Source organism: Perca fluviatilis, chromosome 8 (genome assembly GCF_010015445.1).
Source record: "Perca fluviatilis chromosome 8, GENO_Pfluv_1.0, whole genome shotgun sequence".
Classification (NCBI taxonomy): Eukaryota; Metazoa; Chordata; class Actinopteri; order Perciformes; family Percidae; genus Perca; species Perca fluviatilis.
Genome location: NC_053119.1, coordinates 20,012,445 through 20,038,049, shown reverse-complemented (window position 1 = coordinate 20,038,049; position 25,605 = coordinate 20,012,445). Strand labels below are relative to the sequence as shown.

Here is a 25,605-nt window from a genome sequence, read left to right as displayed (position 1 = left end):
TGTCCGCATATGTAGCTGTTTGGAAATTCTTCAGTGTGTGTTAGGAAGGTAACAAGTTTGCAATATGCAACACCTGCAAGGAAAAAGTAACATAACATTGCACTTTAGATGTGTGTGAGTTTCCTACACCAGGAGTAAATTATATAGTTCTATTTTATATCAATCGATTAAAAAAAATGTTCTGGGCCTGGGTAGCTCACCTGGTTGAGCGGGCACCCATGTAGAGGTTTACTCCTCGACCCAGCGGCCGCGGGTTTGACTCCGACCTGCAGCCTTTTGCTGCATGTCGTTCCCCCTCTCTCTCCCCTTTCAAGTCTGAGCTGTCCTGTACAAATAGAGGACTAAAATGCCCAAAAAATTATGTAAAAAAAATTATGTTCAATGTAAAATGTTCTATTAAAGAAAAGATAAAAAATAAATATTTGTGTGTGCTGTAAAGTGGTTAGAAGAAATTAAATTGGAATTGGCTAAAATCTGTATCGGCAGGTCAAACGCAATGAGAAATCTGAATCGGCCTAGAAAATTGTAATCAGTGCATCTCTAGTATTTGGTCAATAATATTGCGATATCTGATATTCTCCATTTCGCTCAGCTCTAAGTAGTTGTAGTGCAAGGAGGAGGAGGGGTGGAGGGCTGCCTCTACTGAGACACAGCTGGACCGCTGGACAATCCCTACAGCTGAGTTCAAAGGACAATGAAACTGTTGTTCAGAAATGCACCTTCTTGATTGATATCTCACCTAATAAGCAGGGCAGTCATGTAGCATTCAATTGTCATTCCTAAAATTTTAAAACTAGATTGCACTGTTGAAAACCTTATCCTAACAGATGTGGTAGTAACCTCTCATTACAGTGACAATGGCTTTGTAAGTAATATGTAATTGTGATTCCCAAAAGATCTTCAGTAAGCACTCTAGGAGCTGTAGGGACTCTTACATAATCGGCCAACAAGAGGGTAATTTCCAATTTCCCTTGCTGCTGTGTGATGTAATAACTGAATAATAGGCAGGGAAACTCCAAATCCCAGGAATCATTAGGACTAGTTAGTTACGTGGGACTATCCCTAGATGATTTAACAGCATTAATATGTTCAGCTCAGCACAATAATCCATTGAGAGCAACTGAGAGCAGTTCTCTCCTCAGACTGACTGCGTGTACAGATCTTCTCTGTGTTGTATAGAGTACAGTTTCCATGGTATGCATTGGTGGCCTGTTCTGACTCAAGAGAGGAATTCACTGCCTTCACCATTGTCCTTTGTTTATCACCAGCTGTCATAAACACTGCTTTCTATGTTCATTCGTGTTCTCTGCCCGTTTGTCACAACTGAACCTCACTTGTAATTTCCACCTCATCAGAGACCGCATCTGTGACGCAGGGAAACCATTATTTTAGGTGATTATAAAGAAAATGATCGGTGTTTTAACACCCCTGGATGGCTGGATACATCTACAGGGTCAGTGTCTCCTCTTACGCAATACGATGTGCAGTTCGCTGTTACCAGCCTACCCTCTGAGCTGTACTGATGTCACGGCCAACTGAATGTGTCAAATGTGTAATCACATAGCCCACATGAAGAGAAAAGGCAGAATTTGAGACTTGTCATGTGTCAGTAGTTTTGGTGCCCCTGCATAACATGTGGTGCTAGGGTTTTTGTCTCTCGCAGACACAGGAGGTTGCAACTATATTTTGACACCGGCACAATATAATATTAATTACAGTATAATTGCAACGTGTTCATTTGTTCTGATTGTGTCAGATGGGTGTTGATTGATGGTAAAATTTGGGGCTACATTTGCCGACGTATTGTAAATCCTGTTATGTCCCACTCTTGTGGGTAGACAAATTAACAAGAACATTTACTACTTATACAGTACACACCATGTGTCAACTCCTTGTATGAAGCCTTACTGTGTTTTAATCTACTTCTCTTAGCAGTGCTTGGTTGGAGCTGTAATGACTTTGTTAAAGCTATAATGAGGTTCATTCCTAGCCTGGTCCTACCAGACTCTCGTACATTTCATTTGTACAGAGAGTCTGGCCTCTCTCCATTGACAAGTGTTAACTTCCTTGAAGGCGGGTACTTTGTTGAAGTTTAAAACTACTGGATCTGCCCAGAGCCACTCTCACAATCGTTAACGTTTGGTCGTGACGTATGTCATACGCATGTGCAACAAGAGGGGAGACCGTCAAGGCTTATATTTAGCATTAGCATCGCTAGCGTTAGCCTTAGCCAACTCCTTCACCACTAACAGAGCGAGCTGGAAAATCAAGCTTTTCCCGAACCCCGTGGGGAGGAGGGCCACAACATCATGGCCACCAACACAACTCAGCAAAGATTGTTCTTGCTCGGGCTTTAACTTCTGGATATTCGGCGGTGTTGCCACAACGGGCCGAATGGCTTCGCTCGCATCTTTCTCCGCCGCAACTCTAGCGCACGACCTCAACGTCATCGTTCTCTGTTCGCTGATTGGACCGCCAAGAATTTTGAAGGAGAAAACCCAAGACTATACCGCGAACCCAGACGTAGTACTGAAGGGAAATGAAAATTGAGTGTAAGTACATAGGAGGGCGGAGCCAGGCTAGTTCATTCCTCCCTGGCAGTCTTTTACTTTTAATTTACTATTAATACGTACTCACACGGAATAAAAGCCTTCCTTTAGTGCAGTGGTGTAGTCTAGTTTATTGTAGTGGGTACACTGTGATGAAGGGCTGTGCAATTAATCAAATTCTAATTGCGATTAAGATTTCAGCTCGATCCATAAAACAATGTAATTGAGAGAAACTATTATTTTCCACATGTTTTGCAAGTAAACTCTTTTTTTTTTTTTGTCTTGTTTTGACTGAAAAAAACCTTTCAAACAGGAAAGTATTAAGGGAAATTTCACAGTTCAAGGTCTTTTCACTGTTGATTTGTTAAACAGTTTCACTGTTTTTTAAGTTCAATAAATAGAGGAGAGTGATTAGGCAAGGTGTGATTTCTGTTCGTTTTGTTTTCCTTGAGACCGCAGAGGGTGGGGGGTGGGAGAGGGTTTTTGTTTTTGTGCAATTTGTGTTTCTTTGTTCTGTGCACCATCTGACATTACCTGTCATATATTGTGGAATTTGTTTTGTATGTCTGAACGATATAAATGGTGCTAATAAAAAATGTATCGCAAAATAAATGCAAATCTTTCCAAAAGTCAATGAGTCATCTTGTTAAATAATCCTGATTTTAATATTGACCAAAATAATCGTGATTATGTTTAGTTTTTTTCATAATCAAGCAGCCCTACTGTGATGTCTTGCCACAAAACTATATTGTTGCGTACCCTTTTTCGTCGCAATGCTGTGATGCGCGTCGGCTCAATCTGTATCTTCTGTCATCTCCGCCACAAATTCCGTCCATCTCTGCGCAGCCCAAGCAGCGCTGGAACATCAAATTAGTCAACACCAACAGACTAAATAAGTAAGAAATATAAAAAAAAGAAGGAACCACTGTAATATTTGCACTGGCCTCTGTGTGGCTTTCTACTGTTTACTAACCTGATGTTGTAAGAGTGTGTGTGTGTGGGGGGGCAAGTCATAGAGTAACGTTACATGCAGAGCGATCGGTCTGAGCAGAGGCGAGTTTAAGTTTATTAGCGAAGATATTAAGTGTATACAGCAGTTTTGTGCACTGTATATCAAAGCTGTAGCAGAAAAAGTTAACTACACCTGTTTTCTAGCACGCTCGTGCTTTCATATGTGACACATCAGAAAAAAAAAACAGAAAGGCATATTGGCTATTTTCAGCAGCTATTTTTATCGTTGTTTAAAAAACCTGCGTAAATCAACAAGTTTTGGTGGAAAAAGGATGTAAGTTGGTATTCAGCGTTTACCGTCGAATCAGATAGACTGCACTACAGCAATGGTGCCTCTTCACACCTTTTTGATGTTCAGATAAAATGTGTAGAAATATTGTGGAGTGTATTTATACAATGACAAAAAACATAAGGGTTTATGTGAATTTATTAACTGCTTTAAAATGACATCAAAGAAATGTTTCATTGTTACCAAGGCTAGGCACCAAAGGCTAGCTTATTGCTTAATAAAAAGAAACTCTCGATGTGGATATTGTTTAGGACTTTAACTGAGTGAGTGATGAAGTTACACCATTGGCCTTTAGACTTTAGAGACACTACCACTGACTATCCATTTAACAATTTGGCTACAATTTAGCACACTGACCTTACATGGTCCTGTCATATACTAGGTTTCCACCTAGTCTTGTTTCCTCATCAGTTTTAAGCATTGTGAGGGATAAATGTATTTCATTGCAGCTGTCAGAGCACAGCAACAAGGCGAGTGAATCAGAAAACAGTTTTTACATGTTACAGGAATAATAACAACTGGAATGCAGAGGTATTACACAACTCAGGATTGCAGTATTCTCTAAGCAGTTTGCTGTACAGTTATGAAAACGGTGAAAAAGAAGTAAAGCTTTAAGACGAAAGAATGCTGTAGATTGTGTAGGCTCACAGTTTGGGACAAACTTTGAATGCCCAAAGACATCGTCAAGGTAAACAATGTCCTCATGCTATTCCATTTCTATGAAAACACTGTGGACACATTCAGTTCTTATCACAATTGCTCATGGTGTTAGGTATCTATCAAAAAGCCGATCTTGTAAGCATTTCCTGGAGGTAGTGAATTAGTTTGTCACTGTTGAGTAGATATCTGAGATTGTTGTGGAAATGCTAAGCACTTACAGACTTCAAAGTGGAGTCCTACAGTTTCCCAGCTCGACCTGCCCTAGGGCACAGGACAGTCACGTTGGCCTGCGTCAAGGAAAATTTGTGCCTCAGTCTTCCCCAGTGAATGGAGATACAAGGATTAGATAACACAATAAGTACACATTGTCATCAGAAGAATTTTTCAGTTACTTTTCCCACCAACTAACACATCAGCTCAAGTGCAGCTAACTTTTAGTTGCCACATAGAAATGATGCAGTGGTAATGTGAAGATTGACTGACATCTTAACCACAAATGTCAACGTCATGGTGGTAATAAATGAGAAGTCAGAGCGTCACCAAAGCCAGCCTGATACGTCTGGGAACATTGAATGTCTGTCCCCAAATTTGTTCCAATCCATCTTGTAGATGCAGAGATATTCACTGGATAAGTGAAAAATCTGACCTGATGCTGAGGAAATGATTCATCCGCTGGGCACCATGGATATACCAAATGTAATGGTAAAATGCTGCTAAAAAGTAATTCTTCACAACCTCAGCAGCATACCTGTCAAGTTTTGGATTTGAAAATAAGGGAAATTTTCCGGCACCCACCGCGAGCAGTCCCACCACCCCAACCAAGCTCCAGTATCCCTTACATTTTAAGACAGGTGTAAAAGAAAGCTAAAATCACCACTTGATGCAGAATGCTGAAAACATTTACAATTTATAATGTTGCTTGTCTTTACATTTACATTTTATTTTCATTCCACACATTCTTTTCATTTCATATTGCTTTTCTTTTACAGTTTTTCTTTTAATTTCACGTAACTTTTCTTTAGTGAGTTATTGTACAAATTTGTTGCAGACTTTGCATTCTTTAAGACTGTTTTGGAAGGAGTGTATTTGTGGGCTGGGCCAGAGTGGTTCATTTTACATGAGAGTAGAGCGCAAACAGTTCTGTTGTCTAACGTCATCCTATTCTCTGTAACAATCTTTCGTACCATGCTAAACACCCTTTCTGAACTTGCATTGCTATGGGGAATGCATAGTAAAGCCTTCATACGTTTTGGCAGCGCACCGTCTCTGTTGTAGCGTCCATCATCCGTCTGTTTTTTTTCTTCTTTTTTCCCCCCCGCGTTGTCACTCATCATCTGACCTCACACACTAACCTCGCAACAACTGCCACCTACAGTACCTGAGGTAGGCTACTGCAGGTGGCAGTTATCGTGAGGCTAGTGACAGAGCTCAGATTGGGAATGTTTTTTTTTTTTTTTTTTTTTACTCCGCTCGGGCCCGGGGTATTAATATTTTTTAATAACGCAGGTTAAAATATGGGAGATTTACAGGAAAATACTAATACGGGAGGACGGCGGGAAAGAAGGGTAAAATACGGGACTTTCCCGGCCAAAACGGGATACTTGACAGGTATGCTCAGCAGCAGTGGGGGAGGTCAACACAAACAAGTTCTTGCTGTCAACACAAACAAGCAACTCTTAACACTGTTTTTGAATCTTGATCTCATAGAGAGACACAAAGTCCCTCCCCTTCCGGTAGACCTCATTTCAGAAAGAATATGCACAGTAGTGAACGGGGAGAGACAAATACTTTTTTGATCCTGTTTAAATTGAGCCATGAATCACACACATGCTGTTTGTCAATTTCAAAGATTAAAGTTATATTGTGCTGAAGCTCCAGCATTCCTTAGGGTAATGAGAAATCCATATAATTAACACTAACCTTGAGCGGTAACACATTTACTAAGGTCAGTCAATTATTCTAAGTGGTCTCAAGAGACGGACATTAAATTGAGGATGAACTGGCCACACTTGTTTCTGGAGTCTGTGGAGTTGCAAAGAAACTCCCACACATGGTCTAACTTGCAAAAATAAATGTAATAGCTGGCAACGTTACGGTACTAGACTAACATCAGGCAAAATGGAGTAAAAGTGTTGTTTTCTACTCCTGGCACTATACAGTGCTGCTAGATATCCCAAACATGGTGGTTAGGGGATTTAAAGGCTACTGGTCTCATGTTATTTATGGAAAAGAGGAGGAGATAAGCTGTAGAAACTGCTTTCTTATTTTGAGTAACACATTTGTTCACAGTTGCACGTCCACAACCACACACTGCTTTGTTCATATGATACAATTGTTTTTTATGGAACGTTTTTCTTGGCACTAACCAGAGATCTCTCATGTAGTTCGCACATTTCCCACAATATCTTCCTATGTTTAGCAGCTTTTTATTTCCACAGCACATGTTCTGTCACAAAACCCTGGCGAAGGAACAGAGACAATACTGTTTGTTACTCACATTTGATTATTATATTTGATATTACCTGTCTTTGTTTATCCCATTGGGAGGTAAATGCATTGATATTCTGCAAAGACCTGCTCGAAAACCCTATATCTTTAGGCTCCATCAATAGCAGGCTTTTCATCATACATCACTGATAGACCTTCATCCTGAGGCTTTCTTGAGGGTATTATATGCATCATCGTCATCATCATCATCGTCATCACGCAATGTTTTTGAGAAATCTGCTTATATTGTCATTTTAATCACCCTCATATATTTTTTTCGTCGGTGTGATCAATTTTAGTCAGGGTCTCTATTTACCATATCTTCAAATTCTTTCAACTAACGCATAAAATGGGAAATAGGATGTCCTGAATATTAATAGCATTCCCTCATTAAACAATTACTCCAGCAATAGCTAGGTCCCTATTATAACATAGCACTGATGCTGAGATGAAAATAGTTCTGTAGGTATTTTTAGATGCTGGCAAAGTTTAATTCATATTAGTGCATCTTGAATTATGATTTCTCCTGCCATTCTTCTGGTCTCATAAGTAATGACAAAATTTGTTAATTCAATTTAATGCATCTTATTTCCACAGAGGCAAAAACTGTAAAATTAGCACTATTGAACATGGCTTTTTTCCCCTTCCCCAGCACTAGAACACTAATGCATTTTTATTTAAAATGTTTTTTAGATTTTGTATTAAAAAAAAGGACACTCACCCACATTAAACGTAATTTATATTCCAAGGTAAATTTATTCAATGCATCGAAGGCTAATTGGAAACAAAACTTTAGGGTAGTATAGTAAGTAGAGAGACCTCTCCTTCATCTGATTGAACAGAAATCAGCACAATAAAATGTATAGCAACAATCTTACTGAAGTGTTGCAGAGCACTTAGCCCAATTGCTTTAAAACAGCAGGAACACTTTTGCTCTCACTGGGAAAAAAACCTCTCTTCAGGTGTCTGAGTAGAGATATCACGATTTGGTCTAAAGGGCTCCAAGCCATTTAAATTTGTACTATAATAACATCTCCTTGTCCTTTTGAACACCTATCTATTTTTACAGCATCTCGATACATGTTCTGTGAATGTTAAAATTTGACTCTGGGGTGCCTAAAATGGAAGTTGATCTGCTCTTAAATTCTGCTTCTCTTTATTCATTCTGTCCAGCTCACTCAATAATTCATCGTTTTAGGCAACTCGTTCCTTCACCATCTTCATGTTTTACCCCGCTTTTATCATCCAGGTGAGATGTGGTTTGGTTCACAAGTAAAGTTTGTTGCCATTCTGAAGGAGTGAGATTACATACAGCTACAAGTTAGTCCCACGTAAAGTCTTTTAATGCTGACAAAAAGCCACTCATGAGGAAAGCATGTCTTCTCTCCAGTTGACTGAACACAGATCAAAGTCTCTTCATTTATCCTAAAATATCACCTACGACAGCAAGGAGAATGACAGCGGAGTCACCGGTGGCTCATCAAAGGTGCTTTCAATAATTAAGAAGCGATTGGTCCATTGGCAGTTGCTAGGCAACGGCATCAGCATTATTCTGGTACTGAAGGAGCATTGGTAAGGAGATTGGAATGGAGAGACAAGCAGTGTTATTTTAGGTTTGGAGAAATGTGTGATTACAGTGCATGCACTGAGGTGTGTCTTATTTACGGCTTTATCACAGATTTTGATGGTGGTGGAGGACACAATGCATTGCTGTAGTTTTGCATAATTTAGAGTGATGCAAGTGGTCGCTTTTAAAATGCATTAAATGAGGAAGGATATGAAGGGAGACAGTTGAGCTGAAGGATATATCGTTTCATCAATGATTTAACAGTCTATGCATACGCAATTATCACATTAAAAAGGATCCAATTTAATAAAGCAAATTTGGTGAAGTTTGCTTTTTAGTGACTTATTTTACAGACTATTTCATCTAATAGGCTAATTAACATAATTTAGCCTGAAGCAAATGTCCCATCACAATCATGCTGAGAGTTCACGGACAGGTGTCTCATCTATTTTCACATCAAACTTTACATTTAGTGAATAAGAGGAAACACGTTTTTTTTTTGCAATTTGAGCTGTCAAATTTTAAAACCCCATACTGTGTGTATGGCCAAATTAGGTAACATCTTTAGAACCTTGTAAAAGAAAATGCAAATATGCAATCTTATTTTTTTTCCTGTAAGGTACTGCCCTTGCATACAGGCCTTTCATCAGATTTCCGTAAGAAATAGGTCTGCCTGCATTTGTACCAAACTTTCACTTCCATCAATGTTGCCTTTTCTTGCTGTTACAGAACAGGGCAAGTCTAGTTCCTCATGCACTGTGTGGGAGTCCAAGTGGAGTGTTTGACAACAGAAGCCTGAACACATGCTGCGTAAGCTTCACTGACTGCTCCAAGCCTATCTATGAATGCCAATACAAGGGAATATTGTTAATCCTTGCCATGTGTATCGCAGACAGAAATGTACTCAGATTAGCACACTTTCTAGTTCCCACCTCTTTGTTCCAGTCAAACACAAAACAAAGAAGGAAGTGGGTGTGAGAAGAACAAAGTTTTAGGAAGACCTTATAATGTAATGCTGTCTAAGTTTCGCTGCTGCATGGGTTTATTTACATTATCAATTAAAGGTCCTATGACATGCTGCTTTTTGGATGCTTTTATATAGGCCTCAGTGGTCCCCTAATACTGTATCTGAAGTCTCTTTCCCGAAATTCAGCCTTGGTGCAGAATTACAGCCACTAGAGACAGTCCCACAATGAGCTTTCCTTAGGATGTGCCATTTCCTCTGTCTGTAGCTTTGAATGCTATTGAGGAGGAGGGGTGGGGGCAAGGTGGAGAGTGGGGTTGTGGCCTTGACCAACTGCCATGCTTCGCTCATTTGCAAGCCATGATGTCTATTTTTTTGTCATGGGGGGCCAAATTCTCTGGGCGGGCAAAGCAGAGAAAGGGGAGGTAATCTTGCTCCTTATGACGTAATAAAAGGAAGATTCCAGATCGGCTCATCTGAGCTTTCATTTTCTCAAAGGCAGAGCAGGATACCCAGGGCTCGGTTTACACCTATCGCTATTTCTAGCCACTGGGGGACCATAGGCAGGCTGGGGAAACTCATATTAATGTTAAAAACCCTCATAAAGTGAAATTTTCATGCCATGGGACCTTTTTAAGCTTGTTTGTATTTATCTCTATCATTTAGCCAAGGTGATGTCTTCAATTGCATGAAGAGAAGCTGCAAATCATCACATTTAAGACACTTGCACCAGCAAGCTAGTAGTATTTCTTTTAATGGGTAATTTACTTAGTTGATTAATCAGTTGGAAAGGTTATGATAAATTAAACAATGACTTTTTCAGCATAAATTCTAATAGAACATCCAATTAAATTGTACAGCCTCAGAAATTAAAATATATTTTTATTTTATTTATCTATAATGTTATCTTTTTGACTGGGCTATCACTAAAATTGAATATACTGTATGCCACACAATTGGCTGCTAGGTTATTGTATTAGAGAGCTTTAGTATGATATTTTTATCCACTCAATGTACTTTTTTTGCACTCTGTTCTCTTATAGAGCCTAGCTGTGCTGTTTGGCTTCTGTAAGAAAACCAACAGTATTTACTGTATTATATTTACTTGAAGCCTACAATGCGCCTCTAACTGTGATGACACACTTCCTTATTGGTGGTAAACTGAGCACTTTGTGGTGTTTTCTGGTAGCACTGATTGTTTTTTTTCCTTTCCTGGTTGACAAAGCTCTCTGTTCTCTGTGTGGTATCCTCATCTTTGAGAGAATCGTTCAATAACTCCTCTTGTTTTACTCCTCTTGAGAATTGGCCTGTGGAGTAACCATCAATTTTTAGACAGGCCACCCCATTGCGTGTGTGTGAACACGTTTGTGCATGCTTTTTTACCTCCAGTTGTACCATGATGGAGGTAATACTCTTGAGTCTTGATTTGACTATTGCTTGTCCCCATTGAATCCACAGGCACAATTCATTAACACTAATCAATAGGACCACAACAGTGTGTCCTGCTATCACAGTTAGCAGCCAAAATAGGCAAAAATAAATGTTTGTTTGTCATTGACAATATTTCTAGTTCTATGCATTGAAGAAATTGTCTGAATGTACATATCAGAAATGTGTTGATAATAATAGGCTATATTCATTAAACAAATTTAAAAACCCCAAAGTCTAATTTATTAATACTGGAGGACCATTACTATTAAAACAGACGCAGGGAATTCCAGCAATCACAGCTTTATTGTTAAGATTTAAAAAATATAGCAAACCTTCTGACTTATAAAGTGTAAGCAGAGTTCTTTCTTCACAAATGTATTGTTTGTGAAATACAGTACATGTATGTAGTATGTATACATACATACATACATGCATACATACATGCATACATACATGCATGCATACATATAACAAATCTGGCTGGCTGGCATCAGTGTAGCTTTAGTCTGTTTTAATTGCCACAGCATGTGGGGATAAAATATGTCATGCTGAGAGCTTAAAGCAGGAAACTACCAAACTGAAGAAAATGAAAGAAATTAGATTGTTGGAATAAAGGCCATTGAGTATTAATTTCAAATAAGACATAAATGTATCTAAGGTTTGGGCATATTGCTGTGTGTGTGTGTGTGTGTGTGTGTGTGTGTGTGTGTGTGTGTGTGTGTGTGTGTGTGTGTGTGTGTGTGTGTGTGTGTGTGTGTGTGTGTGTGTGTGTGTGTGTGTGTGTGCTCCCAGCAGACCCAGAGGACATCTGGCTCCTGCCTCCAGTCTGACTTAAGAGCAAGGTTTTATAGGTTGCCTGTATTTCCAAGACCAGGGTTATGTAATTGTGTTGCATAAGTCAAGTCCTCAAGGGGATTATCATACCTCTTCCTGCCTGTGCTGTAGAAAGATGTCTTCTTCAGATCGAGGGGTAATAACAGAGGAAAAGCTCCACTGATGTTTCTTATATGAAATTAAAGTCCCCCTCCACTCAAAAATTAGTTTATGTTCCCTAAAATGTCTGATATTGACCATACTGAATTGTATCCGTGCAAAGTTTTTCACTAGAGGTGTTTTCACATTCCTCTCCTGAAAGGGGGAGGTCTGTGCACTTCTCTGAAATTTGAGATTCAAATGTATACCGGGCAAGATTAGGTATGGCACTAATTCGTAAACAAATCGCTCCCTAATACGCAAAAGCCAGCGAAGAAACCTGAAACCTCCAGCACAGAGCGGAGTGTCCGTATAGAGAGCGAAAACACACTGTCATTGTAGCTTTGTCAGCCACTGCCAGTAACAAGCTCACACACAACAAACAAATAAAAGATGCTAACTACACTTAGCATTCTGATACGTTTGCTTATCGCCGACTTTAGTGCACAACAGACTCCTCATCTGAGCCTGGGTCTGACTATAGTTGCAGACCACCAGCTTGCGGAGCTCGGCAGCCAGGCCACCTGAGCAGGCGGCCGTGTCGGGGGCACTGGAATTTCTCAATGAAATGGGTAGATGTGCTTCCAGCCCCTTTTTCAGACTTTTATTTTACTTTGTATGTGGCTAAACCATGTTAAACAAAATATATTAATCATAACAGAGTATTTTACATACTTTAAAATGTGTCTGGAGTGGGACTTTAATATTTTAGTTTTCTTTGCATCTTCTCGTCTTTCTCTTTCATTTATTAATTTATTTCCTCCAACTATACTACCACACACACACACACACACACACACACACACACACACACACACACACACACACACACACACACACACACACACACACACACACACACACACACACACACACACACACTCTGTTTGCATTCTGAACTTACCTCTTTTTTTCTTCTTTGTCAGGTGTGTGCGCACCATGGCGTCTAAACCTCACCCTCCTCTGATGAAGAAGCATAGCCAGACAGACCTGATAAGCCGCCTGAAGAGCAGGAAGATCCTTGGAGTCGGCGGCGAGGATGATGATGGCGAAGTGCACCGCTCAAAGGTCAGATTAAGTCACGTGATTTTTTTATTTGTCATTTATATTCAGTATGGGCAGTAATACAGACAACAAAGGCAAATATCAGTGCATTAGCACAACAAACAACTTTGTCATAAATGTAAGTACGTGTTAAACCATCATCAGTCAAATGGATAATATTTCAGCAATGCACAACCACAGGTGCATTCATCAACCCTGGGAAAAACTATGGATTCCTTTTAAAAGCCACAATGGGCTGCTAATTGGCTCATCACTCTCATAGTGTCCCTTTTTGTGCATTTGCTCCTTATGCTTCAATGAATCTAGATCACGTTATCCCATGAGCTGCCGCAGCTCCACTGGGATGTAACTGGCTCCCCTGAGAGACTCCCTGCCTCTTGCATCTCATTTATTATATTCCTGCCTCATGTATTTGCACACGCATATAGACAGTGCACAGGGATGTGTATACCAAAACACAACAGCACACATGCTGGTTCATGCCAGGAGATAGAAAAACACTTCTATATATTCATGAGCATTGAGCTGTACAGTTGCATACTAACAATAATGTCTTGTTCCAACAGAGGGCTCAAATATCAAGATCCATATGATATTTTTTCAGATTGCATTAGAATGAGTATAGGCAAAGCTGACGGTTCCTCCCTGAAATATTAATCAGGTAAGTGGGAACCGAACAGAAGGGAGCAGGCATACGGTGGTGGCTGATAGCTTGTGATGAGATGTTGCCCTCTTTTTTTTCAGCCCCTGTGAGTGTTTTTCTCTCTCAATGTTTTAGCGAGGGACCTAATCCAGACATCTGTCGCTAAGATCCTTTTCACAAAGCGAAGGGATAGAGAAAAATAAACACTTAATGCCTCAACATCCATTCCAATAAATTTTCTTTGATTTGAGGAAGATAATTGAGGTTAGATACATGTCTGTAATGATTGAATAGTGGTTCAGCAACAGTCAAGGCAAAGTACAGTAACAAAATACTTTGGCCAATGTGGTCCATTGTACGTGTGGTTTTGAATAGTAGGTTTCCTTATTTAACTCTGGCATTGACACTTATTTAGAAATCAAATTGGTGCTCTTACAATGAACTGCATTGTGCCGTTACTCTTGAGTTGTTCTATTTATCCTTGATTCAAGTGTTTGTTGTAAAGATACCCATGGGATCTAACAGTCAGCTGCATAGCAACAGTTGGTTTGAAAGGGAAACGATTGACTTTATCCCTGTGGGCCCTGTAAACAAACGAGGGAAGTGCTCCTCTAGTCCGCTGACTGTCCCTTCCTGCCTCTTTTACTTTGTATTTGTGCTATCGTATGTGAGTGCAATTGTGCCAAGGAATATTGTCCTTCTTGCCCCTTGAGTCACTGTCAGCTTCTTTAACCCACTGGTACACTACTTTTAGTGCTAAGGTCATGAAGTTAGAACCAAGCTTTAACCCAGGTCTTCATAGATAAGACATACCACAATGTTGTGTGTATATTTTGTATCCCAGAGGATTACCACTGAGACATTTTGTAATCTTAATGTGACTGCACAAACTGACAACATCCTTCGGATGAGAAGCACAATTTTAGTTTGGTAAGTAAGAGATTATACTTCTTCTACTACCCCTGAATATTTGTCATGCTCTCTGGCTTGTTTGTTGTGCTCTTTGTGTAGTGAATGTAGCTGACTGAGTCCAGTCCATAGCAGCTGTGATTAAGCGTCTCTCCCCACAAACAGCATTGTGTATTTCTTCCTTTTCCTGTTTCTCCTTCTCTCCCTAACTCCCTTCCTCTTTATTCCACCCCAAGCTAACCTTGTGCCATCAGTTGGCCCTCATTTCCCTTTGAGTGTTTCTCATGCCAGTTATGAATATTTATGTGTTCCTGTCAAAAACAGCCACTGAAACCATGGCACAGGAAGGCTGAATCACCAGCTCACGTGATCACAGACAGGCACTTTGCTGCAGTGAAAGGAGAGATGTAATGGGTCTCGTCTGTTACTCTTTACCTTAATATTTTTTGGAGTTTAACTTTAAGGGTGTCTTTTTGTAAGGGCTCTGATATCAAAGCTAGCAGCAGCAATTGTTAAGAGGAAATGTTTAAGAAACTACAAAAATCAGGTTACACAGAAAATCCCTTTGTCTCCATTTCATTTATGACACATTCAATCTTTTCATATCTTCCTCTCATCTATTTTTGATCATAAAATAAAATGCTAGTTATATGAATCTACTTAAGAGGACATTTGTGCTTGGAATAAATAATGTGCATAACAGAAATGTGCAAAACAATAACATAAGTCAAATATGATGGCATGTCTTGCAAGTAACTTCTGCAAGTTTTAGGTCTTATTGATATCGTCATAGAATATATTAGACCTTTAACTCTCTTAATGAGTTTTTTCTCTAATGACATGATTTGATAGAGCAACTAGATGAAATCCAGTTGTTTTTGAAAATGTTCTAGATGCAGTTCTCAGTAACATTTGCTGTACATGGTGGGGAACGGTAGAAGGCAAAACCCTTGACGTGATCTTTCTAGTATATAACCTGAATCATTTAATTGCATTCACTCTGACATTTCACAGGCACATCAAGCAGAAAACTATTTTCCAACTGATAATGAGTTACCTCGAAACACTGCTTGCCAGAAAATCATCTTCTCTACTTTAGTGGATTTCATGGTTCAGTGTATTTTTTGTTTCAGTGAGGCTATGCCTCGCTGGAACACAAGAACAGTTTATGGGGGAAGAGATGCTTAATGATGAAGGAAAGTCATTGATGTTAGGGGAGTGAGGAGACCTGAAGGCTTTGGATGAAGGAATACAACATCACAGTCAACCAACAATTGTAATTTCTCTGTGGGTTACTGTCTGTTGAGGCAGAACACTGTGTGGTTTATCAGTTTGTTTGCCCCCCATGTCTTTGTGTATTTTACGACGAAAAAAACTAAAACTGAATTTGTCAGCAACATTTCTGAGTTGATATTCTCCTCACATGCAAAAATAATCAGCACTCTTGCAATCTAAACTACCTCCTTTGTTTTTTCCATTTATATATATATATATATATATATATATATATATATACAGATAAATATAGATAGTCTTTTTCCATTTTAGATAATTTGCAGAACATTACAGTGTACACATTGCATACTGTATTGTGCTCTAGCTCACTGATTTTTGCTGTTTCTAGAGATCTTGCTCATTTGCATCCAGTGCATGATTCTTGTCATTTTCAATTAATCTGCTGAATGTTTTTCATTTGTCTATTGCATTCTTTTAGTCTAATGTCAGAAAACTGTAAAAGAAAAAAAGAAAAAAAGCCCATCAAAATTTCCCAGACCCGAAGGTGATGTTTTCAACTGCTTGTTTTGTCCAATTCAGTCTGAATTGCAAATATATTCTAGTTAAAATGTTGATTTTGTTTGATAAATGACTTGAATTATTAATTGATTATGAAATGTGTCATTTATAGGGCTGAAACGATTCCTTGAGTAATTAAAAAACTAAAAATCCTCGATGCAAAATGATTTGCCTCAAAGCTTCGTTTAATCAATGTTACAAACGTATTACTCACGGTGTTTCTGCACGGATGATTATTAGTGTCGCACACCGGGCTGACGCTGCTGGCGACACATGCCATGCAGACTGACGACAGATTACAAAATGAAGAGCGTAATAAGTGAGGAGCTAAGAGGAGAGACAGGCTGGAGAAAACAACAGAAAATGTCCAAAGTTTGGAATCAGTTCAAACATAATTAAAACAAAAACTCTGTACAGTGTGTCTACTGCAAAATGGAACTAGCTTACCACGATAATAGCACGACGTCAGTGCTTCAGCATCTCAACAGAAAACATTGAGTCTAAACTTAATCATCCATTCCACAAAGCAGACCCAACTAAAGTAAATCACAGAATCATATGGACGATGAAACTACACCAAACACAACAACTACCAAAAACAAAGACATGAAAATACGTAGTGGTGACCACAATTTGATCTAAAGAGCAGACTTGTTGACTATCCCTTCGGAAAAACAGCTGATTGTTGCGCACAGTTTTCTTTCACTCTCTCTCTTCACGGAGAAACAGCTGATCAACGATCTACTAGCGTAAGTGTAACAGAGCTGTGTGACATTGTAATCAAATATATAAATGAAAATAGGTTGAGTATAACTAATATTTACATATAAGCCTATATACAGATCAGTCTCAGGTGAAACTTGTAGTTCTGAAAGTTAAGTTGCACAACTTAAGGTAATGTTTATGTATGTTTAATGTATGCCTTAGTTTGAGGTTGTTATTGCATTTCAGAAAATGTTTTCTTTAAAAACAGTGTAATATGGCACTTAACTGCGCTGAATAGGTTTATTGTAAGCAATGTAGGCAATACAAATGTTACAAACAATTATTGCTCTTCAATAAAACAAAAGTATTTCTTATCCGATTACTCAATTAATTGATGGAATAATCGGTAGAATACTTGATTACTAAAATAATCGATAGCTGCAGCCCTAGTCATTTATATGTTCTGTGTATCAACTAATAATTTAATTGTTTCATCACTACATCATTTCAGCCCAGTTCCAGACAGTTATAGATGCATATTAAGATACTAGTAATATCAGACTAAACAGAAATGGAGCCACCAAGTACACTTGCATGCTTTATATTTGTGTTTTTCTGAGAGGTTCACATTAATATATATTATTGCTGAATAAAAAAAATGCATCTTTCTCAACAGATATTACCACGAAAACACTTGGGCGTGTCTCCTTAATATTGCTGCATTATGAGATTCATTCTGTTTTGCATTTTAATGAAATATTAACAGTGTTTCTATTCAACAGAAATAAACAATTGCTTTCAATTTGTTAAAACATGCTCTCACTAAATGCTTCAGGCTCTCAGGATTATAAATTGACTATTGCGTGGTATTGGCTAGGATTAAGTTAATTCACAGCAAATGGGGTTTCTCTTCTGGCATATAGACTTGGTAGTTGGTTATTCATTCCCAATTCACTGCAATATGTTGTTATGACATACCCTCTTAATCACCAGGAGGTGAAGACATTTTCAGTTTTTAATTAACATCTTTATAGGTCCTTCTTGACACTTAGCCTCTCTTCTTTTCTCTCCACTGCTTTGTTTAATGTGCTTCTTTATTTCCAGTAGCTTGCTACGGATGTGTTGGCAACATGAAATCCACCTGCATGGAGAGCACTTTATTCTTGGTTATGTGGTGCTTTGTTGAAGGCTGTCATAATATATATCTGTTAAGATGACATCATTGCTTTTATGTTTCCCTTCTCATAACTTGTTTCCTCTTTCTTTTGTCTTGCCTTGTTCGCTCACAGATCAGTCAGATGCTCGGAAATGAGATGAAGTTTGCAGTGCGAGAGCCTATCGGGCTGAGGTGAGATTTCAACTGCTCAGACCAGCTCACCGTTAACACAGCAGACTGTGTATTGTCATCTGTGTGTCACTTCCTGTAAAGTTCAACGTCTTGTAAACTCTGAGAAAACAAATGCACAATCAGTGTTTCTTACAGTACATTATGTTATGTTGCGTATCTATTTTTAGGGTATGGATACTCATCTCTGCAGTGGGTTTCACAGTTATGGCCGTGATGGTAAGTGTTGCTTAAATCATCATCACAGTGAAGGAGTTGTCACATTCATGACTAAAAAGTATTCACTCAATGTTTAAATAGTCTCTATGAATAATAGAGAAATAGTGAAAACATTTTTTTTACAGTTATTGAAGGAGAAAAAGCACTTCTCAAAATTAAAAGGTCATGTTATATGAACCCAGCAATTAATTACTGTAGATTCTTCATCAGTGAGGGACATCTGGACAAACAGCTCCGTCTTTGTCGGTTAAAGCACCTAAATGCTCAATGTCCTCAGTGTTTATCTCACAAACAAGAAGACTGTCAATGCTGCTTTATTTTGGGGGCATTTAGGGAGGACATAATCCTGTTGTTTTCATATGACAGTGTTGTCTTTTTGTTTTGCTACACAGGCCCTCGTGTTTCCCAACCAGCTATATGAGGTTGTTTTTGAGGAAGAGCTCTCCACGACTAGCATTTCCATTCGCCTTTATGGAGGAGCACTGCTTAGTAAGTCTTCACTGCTATTTATGCTTCCTCATGCATAGCTGCAGTACAGTTTTTTTTATTTTTATTTATATATATATATATATATATATATATATGCTGCTGTGCATGTGGGAGTTTGTTCACTGTGTTGCAATAATGCTGACACTCACAAGTATGTATTTATTTACATTCACAAAAAAAAATATATGTACAAATACATTGCTCAACGTGGTCTGTGATAATGTATTTATTACAGTTCACATGCACATTTAGTTGACATACTCTCTTGCTGCAAAATCATCCCTTTAGGCTACACACAGAGTTTGTTTATATCAGTGATGTGAAAAGTTCGCTATGACGACTTGACAAGAGTACTGAGACCAATCTGGTCACCTCTCTTAAATATGCCAGGTAATTATGGCATTTGCGATTATTTTAATGGCCTTCTGAAACACAGATTTCAAGCAGGTCAGTCACTCAATGTTTAGAGGGTTTGTGATGGCTCTGTGACTGTGACCAAGAGGCAGGCAACACACAGGTTGCTCATTGATGTGAAAGCAGGAATATAAAGAAGAGTGAGAGCAAATGCTTAGCATATATTGAGTTGTGCCAGGTTGTCACTTTCAGCAAAGTCAGGCCATAACATACGTCATATCGTCAGCACATTAAATAGACATAAGAGCACAAAATATTTCATCTATCTAATATGTTCCCTCTTCCTCCCTCACAAGACATTTTTGGGAATACTAAGAATAAACCTCATACTGCACTCTTAACACATTGTACGCATATCTTATGTTATGATAAATCTGAACAATGTAAAATCTGAAAAAATCAAAAATAAACCTCCTCTGTAAGATTACTGCATTGCCTGAGGTGAGATAAAACCTTAAGCATATGGCACTGGAGGGAGGAAAATATGAATGAACCAGTTCTCAATCTCATAAGGCCAACAAAAGAGGGGCTTCTTTATTTTAAATGTCAGCAGGGTTGTGGGGATTAGCAAAGGAAAAACGAAAATATACTGGAAAAATGTCTGGGAATGAAATGATAGAGCACAGGATTTTATCAAAATCAATTGGTCCAATTATCACAGTATGCATGTTTCATCACAGGCAGAGTACAGCTGCAAGTAAACTGTTCTCATAATAGTTTTATCGGTGGAATCGAGTCTTCTTTCCTGAACTTCCTCTTTTTTTCTATTTTCATTCCCATGCCCCTGAAACTATAAATTATCTTTCATCACATCATTTTCCAGGCCTGGCCCTCATCATGTGGAATGGTCTCTACACAGCAGAAAAGATCGTCATCCAGTGGACTCTGCTCAGTGAAGCCTGCTACTTTGCTGTTCAGTTTCTTGGTAGATAAATTTCTTTAACACATTATTTTAATGTCCTGTTTATGTCCTTTTGTCCCTAGTTGTTATAATCACCATCTCACTTAGTGACAGAGTTGAGACCAGCCACTGGTCACATTGGAAATGAATTTATGTGTTGACACTGCCCTCTTGTGTTCACAGTGTGGTCTCACAACCTTGCATTATATTAAAGGAACAGTCCACCCAAATTTAAGTCTAACACTTGCATGCCCATATGTAAATTGAAACCATTTTTGGTCTTTATAACCATTTCTCCATCCATACTGGACTCAGAGAGACCCCTTCCTAAAGCAATTTCAATGCAAGTCATGATGGACAAATTCCACAGTCCAGGTTCTGTGGGATAAAAAATACTTCGAAAGGTCAGCTGAAGCTAATGTGAGGCTTCATCAATCGGTTTCTTCCAAAGTAACAATACAAATTTCCCTCTTTGTGTTACTGTCCCGACACACAAGCCCTGCAAGGACACACTGTCCAGGGAAACCCAAGAAGGGAATTTTGGACTAAAAAGATCACTTGATTGTCTAACACAGACCAAAAATTGCAGCGACAGATAACTCTCTCTCGGGCATGTGAGTATAGTTTTTAAGGCAGACTTGAAAAAAAGTGAACCTATCCTCCTTTAAGACCCACTTTCCATAGGTTAATAATGCTAGGGAAATCATGCGTTATGTGCATTTCCTATTTCAAGTACTAAATGTTGCACTGTGGTTTCAGTGACGTCCATCACCTTAATGGAGATCGGCATCCTGCCCAATGCTGCCATGCTCCTGCTCCTCAGTCGGGTGCTCTTCCTGGTGGTCACAATGTCCTACTACTACCACCTGGGCCGTAAGCTGAAGAAGATCTGAGCTGACTGGTTGATACTTCCAGGGAGGGGACAGCTGAGCACAGATCACAAACAAGGGCTCAGACGGTTTGGAAAAGTATTTGATTGGGGCTTGGTTGGAGCATTACTCTGCCAGTGGATGCCCCCTGCCCCCTTCCATAGGACCTAGCCTATTGTAACCCCCAGTATTCGACAGATGAGCCCAGTCTCACATTCCAGACTCTATAACTAGAATGAAAAACCTCATAGTGAAAGTGAATTACTCTGTCACTGGGCTGTGAGTTCAAGACCCTCTTGACACAACTTTTTTTCTTTTGCAGTTCTGAGTGCTGTAATTACAAAGAAGGAAATAGCAGTTTGTAGTGCATTGCGTTCTTTTGTCTCATAGTTATGATTTAATTTGTACAGTACATCTGACTAAGTTGTTCATGTATAGCCACGTGATTTCCAGAATCAGTATTTAGTGTTATCTAAAGTTGCATCTTGACACCGCTTCTTAATCACGCTCAAGGACCAAAAGTTTGTGCTCTAATTTGTTTCCTGTTTGATGCTATCGATGTTAAGTGCAGCCTGAATACATGTGCTCTTGCATGCTTCTCTGACAGCTCTTTATTGAACACTTTAAATGGGAAAAGCATCCGTGCTTAGTGAAAGTGTAGGCGCAGTCAGATTAGCTAAATGCTGGATGAGTGACAATGAACCTTTTCTTATACTGCTGACAGCTTTCTTGGTCAGCACACTGAGGAAATTCCTGAATGTCAGTTTTTACTCTCAATCGTGCACATCAACCATATTCAGATTTAGACTACCCAAAAAGAAATGCTGAATCTAAACTTTTTTTCAGGGACAAAGTGATTTTTTTTAATCCCTGAGGCATCAGTCAAGAAGTTCTACCAACCCAAAAAAAGTGAATTTCTATTTTTTTTGTGTGTGCTGGTGCAGGATCTATCCGCTGAGTGATCTTACAGAAAACATTTTAACATTCTAACCTTTACTGTAAAGCTAGTGTCCCAAGCCGAGCATGTCAATGTGCAGAGCAAAACAAACCTGAGCTGGTTCCTCTTCAGTGATGTAGCACAGTTTTTTTACATAAACCTTATCCTTAGCCTTAAAACTACTTAAAAGATTAGTTATCTGCATCCTACGTCTTGTATATATGTAAATAAAAGTATTTACTATTATGTGATTCTTGTGAGCCGAACAGGGAACTTGTTCAGTATTAGTAAAATGACTTTCAAAGATTGATCTTTCTCTTGGTGTGTCTTATTTTGTACCTATTTAAGTGACATTTGTGTTTTTGATGTCATGGATGCAATATAATCCACCAAAAGAAATAGCTCAAAATGTGTAACTAGAATGCAACGCTGATAAATTAAGATGTTATGGATGCATTAGCTGAATATAGCAACAAAAAAAAGCCTAAAAAGGAGAATTTGATTTATAAGGCAGTTAAAATATACAGTATGTGCTTCAAAACAGACATAACTCAACACTTGACAGTTTTCACCCAATCGATATGGTCACTACATTTTCTACCTCCCACTACTTGGCACGCCCCTCAGGTACGCGACATCCCAGCTCAGGGTTTCAGAGCCGTGCCAGCAATGCTAATTTGGCAACTCTGATCTCTGCAACTCAAAAACACATTCTAAAAATAATTTACTCATTTTGTAAATGTATTTTGAGTCAAACAAGAAACATACTGTAGGCCTCCTCCAAAGGTGGTCCATATTGTTGCAAATGACCATGTTCAGTCCTGCCCTAGAAGGGAGTGGTCCTGAGGTCAGATGATTGTGGGTTTGCAGTTGCGAGTCCAGCACTGAAGGCAGATGTGCTTGTTACTTGGGTGAGTTTTCAGTTCAGATAGGGAAAACATGAAACATGGGTGAGGTCTCTCTTACTCCTGAAAAGTTGTAATTATCCTTTTTCCAGTGTTTAATTAGATGCAGCTCTCCCGAGTGACATTGTGTGCCCCAACCTACTCCTCTGTCCTGACTAGCATGGTAATTATGGAGTTCAAGAAAAATGTCATTCCATTTCCGTCGATACTACAGGCCTCACATCATCAGCCCTGTGAAATGTTCAAAGGTCTGTGAAGCAGGTTATTTTAGGAGAGATGGGCAGTTTTGGGGGGGGCGGGCAGAAGAAGGGAGGCAAATAAATGACTCTTTTCATCCTCCTGGTTCTCTGATGTAAATTAGTCCAAATATTACATTGGTAAGTTGTGTCCTTGACATTTTAGAGGAATGGTGAGTTGAGCTATTCATTCCCTCTGATTTAGATCCAACATACTGTATATTGTACTGTTGTGAAAAGCATACCAGATCAAACTGTTTCAAGTTGTAGCATTGTGTTTTTATGTATATATGTGCTATATTGTACCTCAAAAATGTTATTTAGTTTGAAATAAAGCACACTACTGTTTATTTTGAGGACTTCAAAAGTGATGTAATCATCTTTGTTCTTTGTCATTTTTGATATAGGGCTGCAACTCCAGAAATAGAATGATAGTAAGACTGACATTAAACTGTTTGCCATGGTCATTTGACTAGTTCAAGAGAAAATGACGAATGTTGTAAAGTATGTCACACTCACTAGTTCGAGAAACTCCAATGACTTACCAATAGAAATATGAAGCAATTAAATCCAGCAATCCTCAATTCCTCTCCAGCAGCAAGGCAACGGACATAGTGCACAAAAGACACCTATCCATGCTCCGGACTAGGTCCACTACTCATTTGTTGCCAAACCTCACCTCAAGTGAGTCTCGACTTTCCGCAAGTTGGTTTATACGGAAATTAGCCCGCTACAACGGTCGCGGTTCTTTGCAGTGGCAACAGTACACATGAAAATGGCCGCCGTTTTGACCATCCTGCCGTGTTTGTTTAAAAGAGAATGTCCGTTCTATTCTCATATTTCTATTGCTGCAACAAACTCATTTTGATTATTGATTATTCTGCTGATAATTTTCACAATTAATCAATTGCCAGAAAATAGTTTTTAAAAAATGCCAATTTCTCACAACTTCCTAAAGCACAATGTGTTTTTAAATGTGCCTTTTTTTCTGACCAGCCTCAGCAGGATAGCTTCAAACTAGCTGCAGTAACTTTGAGAATGAAGAGCTTTCAGCAAACTGTCCTGTCTAATTTAACAAAACGCATCAAACCACAAAACAGAACCAACAACTTTGTTCTAACATGTCTTAACAAAGAAACTAGAAAGCTGTAATGTAATCTCACCCTTTTGTTTAGTGTTTTCTGTTTGGAAGGTGTTAAACGTGTCATAACATGATCATCCTCAAGTCTGAATAAAAGATCTTCTCTGTGAATTGAAAGGAATCTACCTGGTGTATCCTACCACATATTCCTGCCTAACCTTTCCCATTCCCAGTGCTCTCTCTCCTTTACATACACATTGGGCAAAGGGTGAAAAGAGGGACTGTGTGGCACAGGAAATGTGTGTGGTTAGGGTTGTTTATAGGCAAAAAGCTGTGTCCCTGTGTATGCATTCTCCCCATACTTACCGCTTAATATATTGAGTGCTGGTTTATTTCTTAAGGCATGGTAAACAGTAATTTAGAATGGCTGACAATGGTTTATTTTCAAAAGGCAGTCTAAAACATTTTTGTTGGTTTTACCCAGCAACAGTTTATTATCAACATCTTCTGGTTTTATGTAATGGTGGTGCACGGGACAGGCAGTGGATGTAAATATGTTTATGTTGTGTTTTCTTAACATGCGCAAAGAATTATTTTGTGGTCTAAAAAGCTTTATTTTCAAAAAATTACACTTTGGACAATCTCAACTAACCCAAACTGTCCTTATGTGATCATCAAATTAAAAGAAAAGTACAAAGTATTGGCATCAAAATGTACTTAAAGTAACAAAAGTAAAAAGTATTCATTATGCATAATTAATTAAGAATGGTGTAGCCCATATTACCAGAATATCATTGGATTATTATTTTATTATTATTTTTGCATGAATGTGTAACATTACATCATTATAATGTTTAAGCTGGTTATGGTGGGGCTACTTTCTACTACTTTTTATACTTTATCTGCATGATAGCTTGTTTCCCTCTGGGGATCCATAAAGTTTCATATTCATCTATAATATTACATCCTAATTTATTGACTATATTTTTGTATTAATTATCCACCATACAGTAAAAAGTACATTATTCCTCTAATATGAAGTGGAGTAAAAGTATAGAGTAGCAGACTTGGTCACTCTCCACCACTGAGATAATAATTGTTATTTTCTAAAAGCTTGTTTGTAAATTAAGTACTCAGTTATAAGAAAATGCACCTGTATGGCC

At 38.7% G+C, this 25,605-nt stretch overlaps 1 protein-coding gene across 2 annotated transcripts in view; it reads left to right on the top strand.

Annotated features, from left to right (window-relative positions):
* LOC120564329 (tumor protein p53-inducible protein 11-like) overlaps nt 1-21,881 on the top strand; it is a 42,955-nt gene extending 21,074 nt beyond the window's left edge. The window contains exons 3-8 of one of the 2 annotated variants that reach the window (XM_039809180.1): nt 12,857-12,998; nt 18,336-18,394; nt 18,562-18,610; nt 19,003-19,099; nt 20,337-20,438; nt 21,174-21,881. In XM_039809180.1, coding sequence (XP_039665114.1) covers nt 12,870-12,998; nt 18,336-18,394; nt 18,562-18,610; nt 19,003-19,099; nt 20,337-20,438; nt 21,174-21,307 — 570 coding nt within the window. In that variant the 5' untranslated portion in view covers nt 12,857-12,869 and the 3' untranslated portion in view covers nt 21,308-21,881. The remainder of the gene's footprint in view (nt 1-12,856; nt 12,999-18,335; nt 18,395-18,561; nt 18,611-19,002; nt 19,100-20,336; nt 20,439-21,173) is intronic. The other variant, XM_039809181.1, reaches the window with a different exon arrangement.
* The last annotated feature ends 3,724 nt before the right edge of the window (nt 21,882-25,605 follow it).